General features: G+C 37.6%; 1 protein-coding gene across 1 annotated transcript; it reads left to right on the top strand.

The window, feature by feature from the left end:
- The first annotated feature begins 152 nt into the window (after positions 1-152).
- Positions 153-14,242, top strand: LOC137950147 (zinc finger CCCH domain-containing protein 24). The gene is made up of 14 exons (XM_068796535.1): positions 153-772; positions 1,788-1,880; positions 1,968-2,243; positions 2,406-2,478; positions 2,994-3,126; positions 3,246-3,399; positions 11,461-11,544; positions 11,735-11,857; positions 11,986-12,159; positions 12,241-12,375; positions 12,591-12,686; positions 12,938-13,345; positions 13,696-13,739; positions 13,855-14,242. The coding sequence occupies exons 1-14, from the start codon at positions 161-163 to the stop codon at positions 14,096-14,098; spliced, it is 2,649 nt and encodes an 882-aa protein (XP_068652636.1). The 5' UTR covers positions 153-160; the 3' UTR covers positions 14,099-14,242.
- Positions 14,243-14,479: the final 237 nt, after the last annotated feature.

Here is a 14,479-nt window from a genome sequence, read left to right on the forward strand (position 1 = left end):
ATTCCTAAATCGACGGCTTAGATTATTCGTATAATTGTTTTATCGACGAATCTTTATGGCTAGATATGCACACGTGCAAATCACGTGCCAGAGAAGCTCTTCTAAAACCTCTCCTGCTTCGCGCAGAAGGGTTTTCGTTGCAGAGTGCTAACCTTCCTCAATGGCGCTTCCGGAAGACGGAACCTGCTCTGTTTACGAAGAAGTGGAGCATTCCGATCTCCAATCAATGGTTGGTTCCGATTCCGTGGAGCCCGTAGAGACAGTAACAGAGAATGCTCCTGGAGACGCACCGATGACAGGTGCAGATGAAGCAGAAGTACAGCAACTGAGAAACGCGATCCTCGGAGAAGTTCAGCAGTCCAATGTTCAATCAGTGGATACTGGAGAGCCGCTTTCAAACTTGAAGAGGAAAAAAGCTTCTGAAAACGAATTAAATGGCCCTTCGAATCCTATGTGGAAAACGAGCCTTTGCTCATATTTCAGACGTCAAAACGGAAACTGTAGCCACGGAGATACCTGTCGATATGCCCATGGTGAGTCGGAACTTCGTTCGCGGCCGGATAATTCGTGGGACCCTACATCGGAACGGGCGAAAAAGCTTCAGAAATCCGAGAGTGGAGAGGGAATTGAGCTTCCACCGGATGCGAGAGAAGACCTTATTCCCTCTTTGGCCACTGGGGAAGAGTCTGTGGATGTGGCGCTTGATAGATGCCTTGTTCATCTGCCAAGGAAGTGGGCTTCAGATAAGTTGAAGAACTTCCTTGATACGCAGGTGAGTCAATTTAAGGATCTCCTCATCCTTATTATTTTAATTTTAAAAATTCTTGATTAAGTCATCGTTTTGACGGATGCTCGCTTGAGTTTGATGGTAAGGATATTTGTTCCTTTTTTTAGTGATGTATTGTTTTCCTTTGTCATTAATTAGCTCTAGTGACTTTGCCAGCAGAAATAACAGCTACTAGAAATTTATCGAAATTCTTCATTTTTCTGGGTGATTAAGTCATGGTTTCTATTTGAATTGAATGTTACAGTATACAATCGTTAAATCTCTTCATTTGCCTCTTTTTTAAATTTCTCTCGTGATGCGCCTCCTTTCCCCGCCCAAGTTTCTTTTCCATTTACGTTCTTTTTTTTTTAAATTTTATCCCAGTGCTCTACCTTCGAGTATGGAGTTAATAGTTTAACAATAAATAGGGTTGCCGATCAATTTGAGTCAATGATCACTTGCTGAGTTCGTTTAGGATCACATTTTTGTATCCTTGATCTTCAGCCATTAGGCTTCATGAAAACCCGGTTGCCAACTTTGTATGCCAGATTTTTCCTTATGCTCAAATGGCGACATGCTTCAAGTGGTGAATCACCATGTGTGCCATTAGGCATATAAGATAAGCATCCCAATTCAAATGGCTCAGTTCCTTGCATTTCTTATTCTATAATACAGCTTTCATGTAGATTGAGCAGTTGCCTCAATAAGAGGGTTTCTAACTTGATGTCTTTTCCCCTGTGAATACATTTTGTGATCAATATTTGTGTGATTCTGTGTATTATATTCTGTTGTTTGTCCATACAGTTTTGCTGAATAAATATGACTTTAGATGTTCTTCTCCATTTAGTATATTCTTTGACCTTTAGGAATGACTCTTCAAAATGTGTTAATAGTCTTTCACATTGTTTTCCTGTCAGACTCTCTGCACAATTAGTTAATGTAAATTCTCAATGTCAACAAACTCGTTTGATATTTTTTTTCTTGATTGTGTATCTATTAATTGGTTTGTTTCACTTGACAGGAGATTCTCTATAAAACAGCTAAAAAGAAGAAAGGAATGATTGTAGGTTTTGTATCATTTGAAACCACAGAGCAAGCCAGTAAGGCCTCTGAGGTAGCCAATCTTTTCATGCCATTACAAACCATGGATTATGTTTTTAGACTTCATTTTCCTCATCTTACATTTGGCACCTGACTGCAGGAGCTGGAGGGAAAATCTATAGACAAAAAAGAAATAAGAGTTGCTAATGTCCTCCCTAGATCATTTGAGAAGAAGGCCAAATTGACCAATGTTCCTAATGATCAAGTATGTATTCAAAGTACGGAAAAGATCTCTTCTGCTGAAGATCATGTGGTTGATGAGTCAGGTATAAGGACAAGAAGTGCCCGTGAGGTGGTGACTCCCCTTGCTGACATGTCTTACAGTGATCAGCTGGAGCATAAGAAGACCTCCTTATTTCAGACTCTTAAAAGACTTGTAAGAAGTTTGGTCCCTTTGTTTCTACATAGTCTTCTTTTTTTCTTTTCTTTTTTGCATCGGAAGAATCTGGGAAATATTTCATTCTTGATAATTTCGTTTAATTGATACCTGTGTTTTTTTTCTTTGATGAAATTGAACTGGTTTAGTGTTTCCATATAGACACGGAATGCACGCAAAGCTTGCCCTGATGGTATTTCTCTTCCAGAATGGATTCTCTTGTCTAGGGAAATAGGTAGCTGTCTCTTTCTCCAAAGGCTCTGGAAAGATCTGTATGAAATAATTTGCATTTATTTTGTCATAAAAGAATGTGATTTGGCATGTTGTTTCAGAATCTATGGTGCTGATTCTTAACATTTATTTATTTTTTACATGTAATGCTGCGTTGACATACTTATTGAACTCAATGCCAGGAAAATCTGGCTGAATTTTGCTAGTCCTACCTATGCTTTGATACCTTTTTTTATCAGAAAAGGCATCTTAAGTCCTTTCTGAAATGAAATTTTGCATCTGCAGGTGCAGGCCATCAATCTCAGTTGAGACTTGAACTTGACATCTTATTCAATATGACCATATATGATGCCTCCAGTAGTCATGTGGATATCATGTCTAAAAATTGTCTCCATGAGATCAACATTTGAGTTGGAGAATAAAAGGATAGGCCCAATTTGAGCATGACAATTATTATCCATGGTCTGATTATCTGTTCCATCATTTTGGTTAATTCCTTGTTTCGTTTAAAACTTGTAGGTGGTCTTCCTTGCAAATTTGAGGGAATACTGGAATCACCTGTGGTGAATGGATATCGGAACAAGTGTGAGTTTTCAGTTGGCTATTCCCGTCATGGTAAACGCACTGTGGGGTTTATGCTTGGTAATTTTAGGTCTGTATGCTCGTGAGCTTCTTCTCTTAAATGATATTCATTGCTTAGCTTTTGAAAAAAATCGTCAGAACTTAACAATGTTTCAAATTTTTATGTCATTTTGATTTTTGGCATCTCAGGGAGGGCATGACAGCTATTGAGGAACCTGTTAACTGCCCAAATGTTTCTAGGATTGCATGTGAATATGCTTTGATCTTTCAGCAGTTCCTTCAGTCTTCTAGTGTACCAGTTTGGAACAGAATTGACAATGTTGGCTTTTGGCGTCAATTCACAGTAAGTTATTTGTTAAAATATATATAAGAAGGGTATTTTGGCCATTTTTCATGGTGAATGTTCCCTTAGGATAGCTGTTAGCTAGTTATTATGTTAGCATTATGTGGTTAAATTTTCATGTCATTTTGATATGTTATTAGGGAGATATAAGTGTGTATATGTAGTGGGGCATATCGTCCTTTTGTAGGCCCTTAACTTAAGTGAGTTTATAAGAGAAATTAGGGTCTGATTCAGACCCAACGAAGGCTGCTCTTCAAAACAGCTTCTTCCTTCTCTTCTCTTTTCTCTCTCTTTCTCTTTCTATTTTTCTTATTCTTTATATCTTACATAGTATAAAAGCAATCAATCTGATTGCTGTGAACTTTTCGCAAGACTCTTCTCCTCCTCAACTATGCAAACTTTCCAGGTAGAGGGATTTCACCAAATTACTACTGATTGCAGGTAAGAGTTAGACCTTTTTCTCTTTATTTGTGTCATAATCCTAGGGCTGACAGCTTGTACTGTTAATTGAACTGATTTATGAAGTTAATGTGTCCCTAGTGTTCTCCTATCCCAATTTTGTGCCTGCACAAGTCCTCTAGACTTGAATTTTGCCTGCATCATCATACTTAGGGCTGATGTCAGGCTTAATTGACCTATTCTAAAGTGGTTTCTATCAGATTACACATTAGTGGATGTGTGGTTATATCAATTGTGCTTTGGTGCCATAATTTTTATGCGTTGTGGGCCTCACCTAAGTTGCACAGGTTTATATAGTGATATTTTAGTGTTCTTGTTTTTACTGGTTGATTTGGTAGTATATTCCAGCATCTATTTGTGCATATTCTGTGGCTGTTATTAGTGAACAATGGATGATTCAGTAGAAGTAATTACACCAGCCAAAAAGTCCGAGGATGTAGACAGTGAAGATACTATTGTGATCGCCACGAAGAGATTAACTGGACAAAATTATTTGGGCTGGTCCAAATTTGTCCAGATTTACCTGAAGGCTAAAAGGAAGACAAGATACTTGAGGGATAATCCTCTTGACCTGACGACAGGTGGCTGGGAGGCAGAGGATAGTTAAGTTGTGACTTAGCTCCTAAATAGCATAAAAATTCAGGAGACAGGTGATGAATTGTGAGACCTCCAAAGGAATTTGGAAGTCATTAGAAGCTCTTTCTGAGTAGGAGAGCAATTTATCTAGAATCTATGAGTTGTATTCGAGATTTTTTGAATTAAAGAGAGGAAATCGTTGAATTATTGATTATTTTGGTTAGCTGTAGAGTATTTTACAGGAAATTGAGATGTATCAAGCATTCACTACTAAGGAGTATGAGTTTCAAGCACAACAGGGACAACTTCATGTAGCCAAATTCTTTGATTGTTTTGGATCAGAATATGATAAAATTCAAGCCCAAATATGTATGGATGATATTGCTCATACACTCAGAAAGGCCTTTAACCGAGTAATGCATGCAGAAGTAGTTGTATCTCTATAGGGCAGCAAGGATAACAAGGGGACAGAATTTGTTGTCTTCAATATCCAGCTAGTTTAAGGTTGCTCAAAAATACATCATAGATGTGACTGGGGTGGCTGAGGACGAGGCACACATCTGAGCATGGCCAAGGTCGTGGTGATGGAAGTGGTGAGAGAAAGTGTGTCCAATGTGGACCTACTAACCGTTTTTCAGACAAATGCTAAGACAAGTTCAGCAAACCAGCCTAGGCTAACTCCACCTTTCCTGATAATGTGGAATCCTCTACTAGTGGTGTAGTTGGTATTGTATCCTAGTGCAAGGCACAATTGGCTCAGCGCATGGCACGATTGGCTGCTTCCACTCCATCCATGGCGCAGAATGTTTCCACTCCCATAGCTACCATTGCACAGTCAGATATATCTGCACTACATGTGTCTTCAGTTCCTCCTCTTTTATAATTTCTCTTGTGAATATAAATACATCTTTATAAAAAAAAAAAAAAACAGGTGTCTTCTATTCCTCCATAGGTTATTGACTCTAGTTGACTCTAGTGCATCTCTGCAAATGTCAGCTATGTCCACATTACTTTTGTCCCTCACCCTGTCTTCTTCATTTAAACATGTTACTCTCACTTGTGAGTGGAGTTGGGACAATTCAGCTTACTCTGTCCTTGTCCCTAGATTCAGTCCTTTTTGTAGCTAAGTTTCCCTTTAATTTATTATTTGTCAATCAACTTACTAATTATTACAGTACTTAGTAACTCTCTATTCTACTCATTATGTCTTCCAGGACCTACAAAAAAGGATGCAAATAAGAGGGCCTCTACCACTTAGAAGGTTCAGTTTAGCTATCCTCTTCAACTTTTAATGCAGCTATGTCTCCTTTTCTGTAGCACTTGTAGTTAAGAACATCCCTCTTCAGCCTTATCTTCTACTTGGCCATTTCAGTTTGACTCTTATCCACTTGAATAGCACCATAAAGCATATTTTTTACCCAATTCAAATCGTAGTAATAGTTTATTTGAAATTGTTCATTTGAATGTATGGGGTCCATGTAGGATATCTAGTATATTTGGTTTCCAGTTTTTTGTTTCATTTATTAAATTTTGTTGGACCACACGGGTGTATCTCCTATGGGAGAAATCCTAGGTTTTGATGTATTCTTGAAGTTTTATAGTGAAATAAAGAATTAATTTGATGTTTTACTCCATGTTTTGCATATTGATAATGTGTTTGAATTCATGTATCATATTGATACATTTTGTAGTGCTAATGGTTTTGTTCTTGTGTCTATACTCCACAGTAGAATGGAGTTGAAGAACACAAAAATTATCACTTGCTTGAGGTAGCTCACACTATGCTCTTTTAGATGAAGGTTCCTAAAGTCATATTGGGGGATGCGTTGTTTGCTTTCTAATTAATAGGATGCCCTCTTCTGTGTTTGGTGGCGAGATTCTTTTACAAATTCTCAAGTCTACTAGTGAATTGTTTCCTCTTTGTCCTCATGTGTTTGGATCCGTATGTTATGTCAATCTTCTTGGGTTATTCCTGTATTAAAAAAGGGTACAAGTGTTACTATTCAGCAACCACAAAAACTCTTGTGTCTATAGATGTTACTTTCTTTAAAGATGTCCCATATTTTTTCACAATCTATTGAGTTTGGTACTACTTCTTCACTCAAATTAGATGGTTGTGTACCTTAACTTGTGGAGGATGTTCCTAGCATTGTGTCATTTGTTGAGCCATCACCAAAGCGATTGCACATCTATATATGACTGACACCTTCTAAGGCAATTACATAGGGACCCTCTCTTCCACCCTCATCTATGCCTCCCCCCCCCGTCTGCTAGTCTTGAGGCAAATGATTTACACCTACCTATGGAACTGGATATCCTATTTCTTTGTTTGTTTGTTTTAATTAATTGCGTAGTTCTTCAAATCTTTTGCATTATCTCTGTCTTCCTATTCTATTCCTTCTTTCCTACAGGAATCTTTGTCTTCCCTTCCTTAGAAACAGACTATGAATGCAAAGATGGAAGCTTTAATTGATAGGGGAACATGGACAATATTTGAGCCACCACTAGATGCTGTCATAGTTGGGTGTCTTTGGGTTTGTGTCGTAAAATATATGACTGATGATTCTATAGAGCGATATAAAACCCGATTCATCACCAAAGGGTACACAAATTTTTAGGTGGGTAGATATATTTGAGACTTTGTCACTAGTTGTCGTCTATCATCAATTAGCATATTGATATCTATCACCGTCAACAAGGGTTCACCATTGTTCTAGTTGGATATTAAAAATGCCTACTTGTATGGTGATCTGCTTGAGAAAATTTATATGAAGCAACCTCCTGAGTATGTTGCTTAGGAGGAGGTACGGAAAATATGTTGTTAAAAGTCACCCACATGTGTAGGGTGGCATTATGGTAAATAGGATAACTCTTCAATAAGAAATGGAATGACTTTGTAATTATACAAGTTGTGTATATCCTTTTCTGTCTTTTTTCTCTTAAGAGGTGTTTCCCTAAGGGCATTATTGACATTCTAAACATTTCTTTACAACTATATATGCAGCCCAATAGGCATAGGAAGAGCATCAAGCTCTAGCCTCTTACCTCATTCCCTTCTTGGAATTCGTCTCTTCTCCCTTCCCTTGAGATCTTTTGTGTTTATGTGATGGCCTTAGAAATCAAGCCCTAGAAACCAACATGGTATCAAAGTGACAAAGATCTGACAAGGAGAATAAAGGGAGGAAGAAGAAAAAGATTAAAAAAAGGAGTTTTTCATTTTTCCCTTGAGTCTTCTTCTTTTTCAATAGTTCTTTTCATTAGATTTCACACTCTCTTACCATAATGGTCATATAACAAATTATATAATGTTGGATAGATCTTTGAGTCTAGTTTCCAACGCAAAAATAATTTTTGCAATTAGAGTTTTCTACAAAAAGCAGAAAGCCTCGACTTTTGGAACGGTTTGTACCAACATGACTAAGAATTTATATAGAGAATTTTATCTCAAAAGAAAAGGTCTGTGAGTCTACTTTCTATCCCAATAAACCATTTCTCAACTCGATCTTTCAAGAGAAAGATATCCACATTCGAAGAATCAAAGGTCATGCTAGTAGCTTGTTGCATGCAAAAATCTTTTTTAGTTGTTCATCTTGGTTAAGTTTCCTATTTGTTTTCAAAATCTAGTAAAAGATTTACCAACTTGAGTATCTTTCTTTCCTTCAGTTTTTCCTATCTTTGATATCACATTACATTAGCTTCTTTAAGAGAAGTCTTTCACTATATAAGTTTAGTGTCCTTTTTGACAAAGTCTGAAATTTTTTAATTAGAAAGTCTTGTTTCCTCATTCTAAATTCCATATATGACTATCCTAAATCTCCCTTATTCAAGAATTTCTCTCTTGAATATTTTCTTTACAAACTAATCAAGTTGTGTTAAAAAGTAATTGTATTGTATGAGAAGTCTTTTTTTGGAAAGTTTTCATTATTATGTTCTATCTCAAAACTTTCTTATCAAAGTTTCTTTTAAGTTTCTTCAATCATCATGTTCATAGAGGAATTATTTTTATATCTCTCTCTTGATTCAAGCCTGGTCATTTTTTATCCATCTATTGGTCTAAAAGCACCTACTTATTACTTGGAAATATGAAAAACTACATTGTGTGCCTCCTTCCGTTTGAACTATGGGAGCTACTATCTTTTTATTCACACCCACTACCTACAAAGATCAAGAGTGCGCACAACATGCAACTTAATTCAATTTTTTTTAACCAAGTGGTATACCTAAGTAAAATTTTGAGCCACCCTTAAAAAGTGACTAGACACTTTCATTGCTCTAAAAAGGACTAGACAGTCTTTAAATTTGTGCGGCCATTTCAAATTGGAGTTGGAGTTTTGTCATTGAGCTAGGGGTGGTTTTTCTTTTCTTATCATTATTTTGTGCAAGTTGGGTCTCTTGGTAAAGAACAAAGTGATCCCCAACTTGAAGGGGAGAAGTAGAAGAAGAAGTACAAGAAAGAGGTAACCAACAATGAGGAATTCCATGTGTTGTGGTAATCAGATTTATTTGACTAGAATATCCAAGTAAGGGGGAGAACAAAATGAAAACTACAAGCAAGATGTGAATGAAAGTAAGGCAATTATAATTTCTTTTTCAAGCCACACATGATCAGAATTTCTTTTCAAACACACTAAGTTTCTTGACCAAGATTTTTTGTAAACTGAAGAGGACAAGCTTGAGGGGGAGTGTTAAAAGACACCAACATCTGTAGGGTGGCATTATGGTAAATAGGACGACTCTTTAATAAGAGGTGGCATGACAATTATACAAGCTGGTGTATGTCCTTTTTATGTCTTTTTTCTCTTAAGAGGTGTAAACATCCCAATGGCACTATCAACATTTTAAACATCTCTCTTCAATTATAATTACAGCCCAATGACATAGGGAAGAGCATCAAGCTCTAGCCTCTAGAGCCTCATTTCCTTCTTGGAATTCGTCTTTCCTCCTCTCCTTGTCTTCTATCCTTCCCTTGAGATCTCGTGTTTACAAGATGGCCCTAGAAATCAACATATGTAGACTACATAATACCATGTACAGCCTCAAGTAAAGTTTGAGAGCTTGGTTCGTAAAGTTCAACCTAAGTAGTTATGTCATTGGGGTTTGCAAGAAATCACTGTGATAACTCGTTGTTTGTTTTGAAGAGACCTTCTCAAGTTGTAGCATTGATTGTATACATTGATGACATCGTATTGTTATGGACTAATTTGAAAGACATTGAAGAAGTCAAATGACACCTTAGCCAAACACTTCCAAACCAAGAATTTAGGTTCCCTTAAATATTTCCTTATGATTGAGGTAGCAAGGAGTAAAGTAAGTGTTATCTTGAACAAAGAAAATATGTTAGTGATATGCTTCATCAATATAGACTATTGGGAGCTAGGCCTATTGAGACACTTGTGGAGGTGCATCACAATCTCCATGAAAATGATGGTGTCGAGCTTAAAAACAAGGGTATGTATAGAAAGTTTGTAGGCAAACTTATTTATGCTATTGTAACTTGACCTGAAATATTATTTGTAGTGAGCATGGTTAGCCAATTTATATAGTATCCATGGAAGATATATTAGAAGCCATGCATAGGATATTACACTATTTGAAGGGTGCACCAGGAAAAGGAATGTTGTGCACACCACATAATCACTTGCAGATTAGTGGGTATTCTGATATCGAGTATGTAGGGTCTAAATTGGATAGAAGATCTACCTCAGGAAACTGTGTCTTTGTTGGTGAAACATGGTTAGTTGTAAAAACAAGAAACAATCCTCGTATCCCGCTCTAGCTCAAAAGCAGAGTACCGAGTAATAGCTCACACAATTAGTGAACTTCTGTGGGTAAGATCAATAAAACAAGAGTTGGGTTTTCCTACTACAAAAGCTATCAAGATGTTTGTGATGACCAAGCCATAATATTCATTCCAAGTGACCCAGTGTTCCATAAACGGATGAAACATGTACAAGTTGATTGCTAGTTTGTCTATAATACTATAATGAGTGGAGTTGTAGTTACTCCCTATGTCAAGTCTATGGATCAGCTTGGTGATGTCTGTACTAAAGCTTTGAGAAAGAAGAATTTAGGAATTTCTCTAACAAGTTTGGGCTCTTTGATATATACGCTCTAGCTTGGGGGGGAGTATGAAGATATATAAGTGAAAGGTATTTTGGTCTTTTTCTATGGTTCTATTATTCCTCTTAGGTTTGCTGTTAACTAGTTATTATTTTAGCATTAAGTGGTTAAATTTTCATGTCATTCTAATATGTTATTAGGGAGATATAAGTGTGTATGTGTAGAGAGGTATATACATCTTTTTGTAAGCTGTTAACTGTGTTTATAAGAGAAAATAGAGTCTGATTTTAGGCCCAATATAGGCTGCTCTTCAGCACAACTTCTTCTCAAACTCTCTTTCTCTCTCTATTTCTCTTTATTCTTTACATTATTTGCTGGGTCAATCCATCATTATATGGCTTTATGCCTCTCTCTTTCTCTCTCTATTTCTCTTTATTCTTTACATTATTTGCTCGGTAAATCCACGATATATGGCTTTATGCCTCTTTTTCCTTTACTATCTACAGAATGACAATAGCTTCGGCATTACATTAGGGTGAAACAGCTAAATGTTAATCACTTTTCCCTTCACTTCTGAAAGAGACCAAAGTGCATAGGTTAAGTAACCATCAAGAAAATATTATTTGAAAACACTATTTTTTGTTAAGGGTATTTCTATTTCAGTAGCTACTCTTTGGGAAATGACTCGCAACATGCAATGGTCTATTTAGGTTCTTATTTTGTTAAAAAACACAAGAGTTACATCAGAGCCAAAGAGTCCTGACTTCTGCACCAGCCGTTCACTCCTTGTGCTGGCTGAATTCTTTTACTCACTCAGAGAACCATGGACAAAATAGTTTTAAGGTTGTCAGCAAAAGCCTTGCTATTAGCAATTTATGTCATTCATGATATTTTTATTCTCTTAGCTGAATAAGTTAATCTTTGTCACTATATGAAGGATCTAACAGAGCTGCAATTTCAATTTAGGTTAGAGAAGGAAGGAGTCCAGGTCAAAGTCTTGAGAATGGAGATCTTGAGTCTCACACTGCAGAAGTAATGCTTATTGTTCAGGTTTGTGAAACTTATCCCTGAGATATGCCGCCTGGAATTCTCAATACTTGTGGAAGCTCACTTCTTGAATTTGTTGAATTCAAATAAAATTTTTGAAAAATTATTTGTCTAAGAAGTCTGTTATATATTTATTTTCCAAGTTTAATCCTAAATTGTACTTCTTTTTTCTCATTAAGCGGTCCTTCCTCAGGTTTGTTCGTCAGGGGTTGACAATGAAGTGGTTGAAAGTGAATTTAGAAAAATGGCTCAATCCCTTGCTCAAGGAGCATCTGCATGTTCTCCCCCACTGCCCTTAACAGCACTGATAGTTCAGGTGTCTCTGTATCTTTAAATTAGCAATTGCAAGGCACTTAGCTATTAGTGGTTACGATATAGACATCATGCCTCAATTTAGTCTTGCCAATTTTTACGTTGTTCTAATATGCAATATTTTTTATGCAGGAACACCAGGGCATATCAAATGCAGCAGCAGCTGATTGCCCACTGCACCCTCTGCCAATACCAAAGGTGGAAAGAGGTTTGAGCAATGAGGTCCTACAAGCCCCCGTTGCAGCAAGAATTCATGATTCCATCAGTCGTTTATGCTTTTCTATATCGCCTACGGCATTTTTTCAAGTTTGTGCCCCTGCTCTAGTTTGCTGTGAACTACTTTGCATCCAAGTGGAACATGTATTTTCATGACTGACAAAATTGCAGGTTAACACTCTGGCTGCAGAGAAGCTGTACTCTCTAGCTGGTGACTGGGCTGATCTTGGTCCGGATACATTGCTTTTTGATGTGTGCTGCGGTACTGGAACCATTGGCCTTAGTTTGGCACATCGTGTTGGCATGGTAAACTTCAGATTTTAAGTACCTTTTCATGTTTCCTTTTAAAACACCTTTTGTTCAAGTCATGCCATTCTAAAATGGATTCAGTAAAAAAAACGAAAGAAAGTTCGAAGAAATTGATCTGAATGGAGGGCTTTTCTGTTTGTTCTTTTTGTCTTATTTTATCGGATGTATGCTTACAAGATTTGGTTGTTTTCCTCTTGTTTTATTTATGTCAGGTAGTTGGCATTGAAATGAATGCATCAGCAGTGTTAGATGCTCAAAGGAATGCAGAGATCAATGGCATAAAAAACTGCAAGTTCATCAGTGCCAAGGTTTGATTCACTTTTCTTACTGCCATGTATAACGTCTAGTGGCTGAGCTGTCTCGAAAAAAAAAAAGTTTCTGTTGCCTGTTCTGCTGCTAATAATCCCCGTATCTCTGATTATCACGACACTTGATGTTTCCCCTCGTTCTTATACACCAGTTCAACAAGTTCTCCAATGTTTTAGTTTGTCACTCAAACTACTAGATTTGTGCTCCTAAGCATGTTCTTATAATGTATTGCCTTTCTGGGAGGTAACAGGCAGAAGATGTAATGAGTTCTCTACTCAAAGAATATCTAGATGCGCCACTGCAGGAAGAGAGTGCAAAAATAGAGGAGATAAATAATGTGAAAAATGATAAAGAGGGAATGTCAGAACATCCTGACAAGAAGGTGGATGCCAACAGCTGTACTAAAGATGAGCAGATGGTAACCAAGGTAGATGTCCAGGTGGCGGATTCTATCAAAGACAATGGGACTTCTGAGGCCCATGAAGTGCCTGTAGACAAAAACATATCTGGTTCTCTAGACAACTCTGATGAAAAAGAGAATGGCTTGAATCAGAAGGACAGATTTTCTGAACCTCATGAAACAACCAGGACGTCTATGCAGCAATTTAAAGATGTTGTTGCAATTGTTGATCCTCCTCGAGTTGGACTTCACCCAACTGTATGTTTGTATTCTCTTTTCTCTTTTGTATTACTAAAGCTTGCTGAAACTAGTTGTTTGGCCAGTTCTATAACTGACTGCCACCATGCCTCGGCAGAGGTTGCATGGAAATTTTAGCTTGAAATGTGTAATTTGCCCCTCTTGGAGGTGGTCTAATTGCTGTGTTCTGCAGTGGGTTAGAATAAACTGACTGGAAGATGAGAAGACTTTATGCTCATCTCATTGTATCTTTCCTTTCCTACCTCTGAACCCCAGTCAAGAAGAGCTGGCATGTTCACTTGAAAATGCTTCTTGTACTTTTTGGCTTGACCAATTCAATGAAGTAACGGCATGTATCATTCTAATTGCAGGTAATTAAAGCTCTTCGGACACATCCACGATTAAGGAGGCTGGTGTAAGTCAAAAGTCACTTTTATCTTGGATGCATCTCATATTTCATTCTACAAAGGTATGGTTGGTAAAAGTTCTAACATCTGCAAATTGTGTATTGTGGTTCCTTCGGTTTTCAGCTACATCTCATGTAATCCTGAAAGCTTGGTAGCCAATGCAATTGAGCTCTGCACTCCGGCCCCTGAGAAGCCCGAGAGGCAGAAAAGAAACGGAGGTTGGAGAAACATGAGCAGTGCTGGTCTGGCTCGACACAGGGCAAAATCAATGCCAAACTCAGAGCCTTTCCGACCCGTCAGAGCTATGGCTGTTGACTTGTTCCCACACACCCCCCATTGCGAGATGGTGATGCTTTTAGAGAGGTAGACCTCCCCAGATTCGTCAACTGAGGTTTTATTTTGTATTTAACAGTATTGTCTATCTCAGGAACCACATTGGTTTATGTTCTCCTGATAATCACCAATGAAACAAATTTTGGATTGTCTCGTTCAACAACTGCTCTACTTTATTCGTGTCCATCCACTGCCCAGATTCCTGTTCTTAACTCTTTGACTGCTTCGCTATTTGCCCCTTTTCCTGCTTCAAATTCCCCATAAACTAGATAAGACTTGAATACTATCATAAGCGTTATGGGCCTTAAACCAACCTCTTCTGTAAGGCAAGCAAAAGTTCTCTGCTTATATCCTTGAAGCCAGTTCCATGAGGCAGCGGAGGAAGAACCGTTGAGAAACTCTTTCATAATGATAT

This window comes from Aristolochia californica, unplaced genomic scaffold, assembly GCF_029961685.1.
Source record: "Aristolochia californica isolate CCGP_79_NKW_82.1479 unplaced genomic scaffold, dmAriCali1.0.hap1 SCAF_1, whole genome shotgun sequence".
Taxonomy (NCBI): domain Eukaryota; kingdom Viridiplantae; phylum Streptophyta; class Magnoliopsida; order Piperales; family Aristolochiaceae; genus Aristolochia; species Aristolochia californica.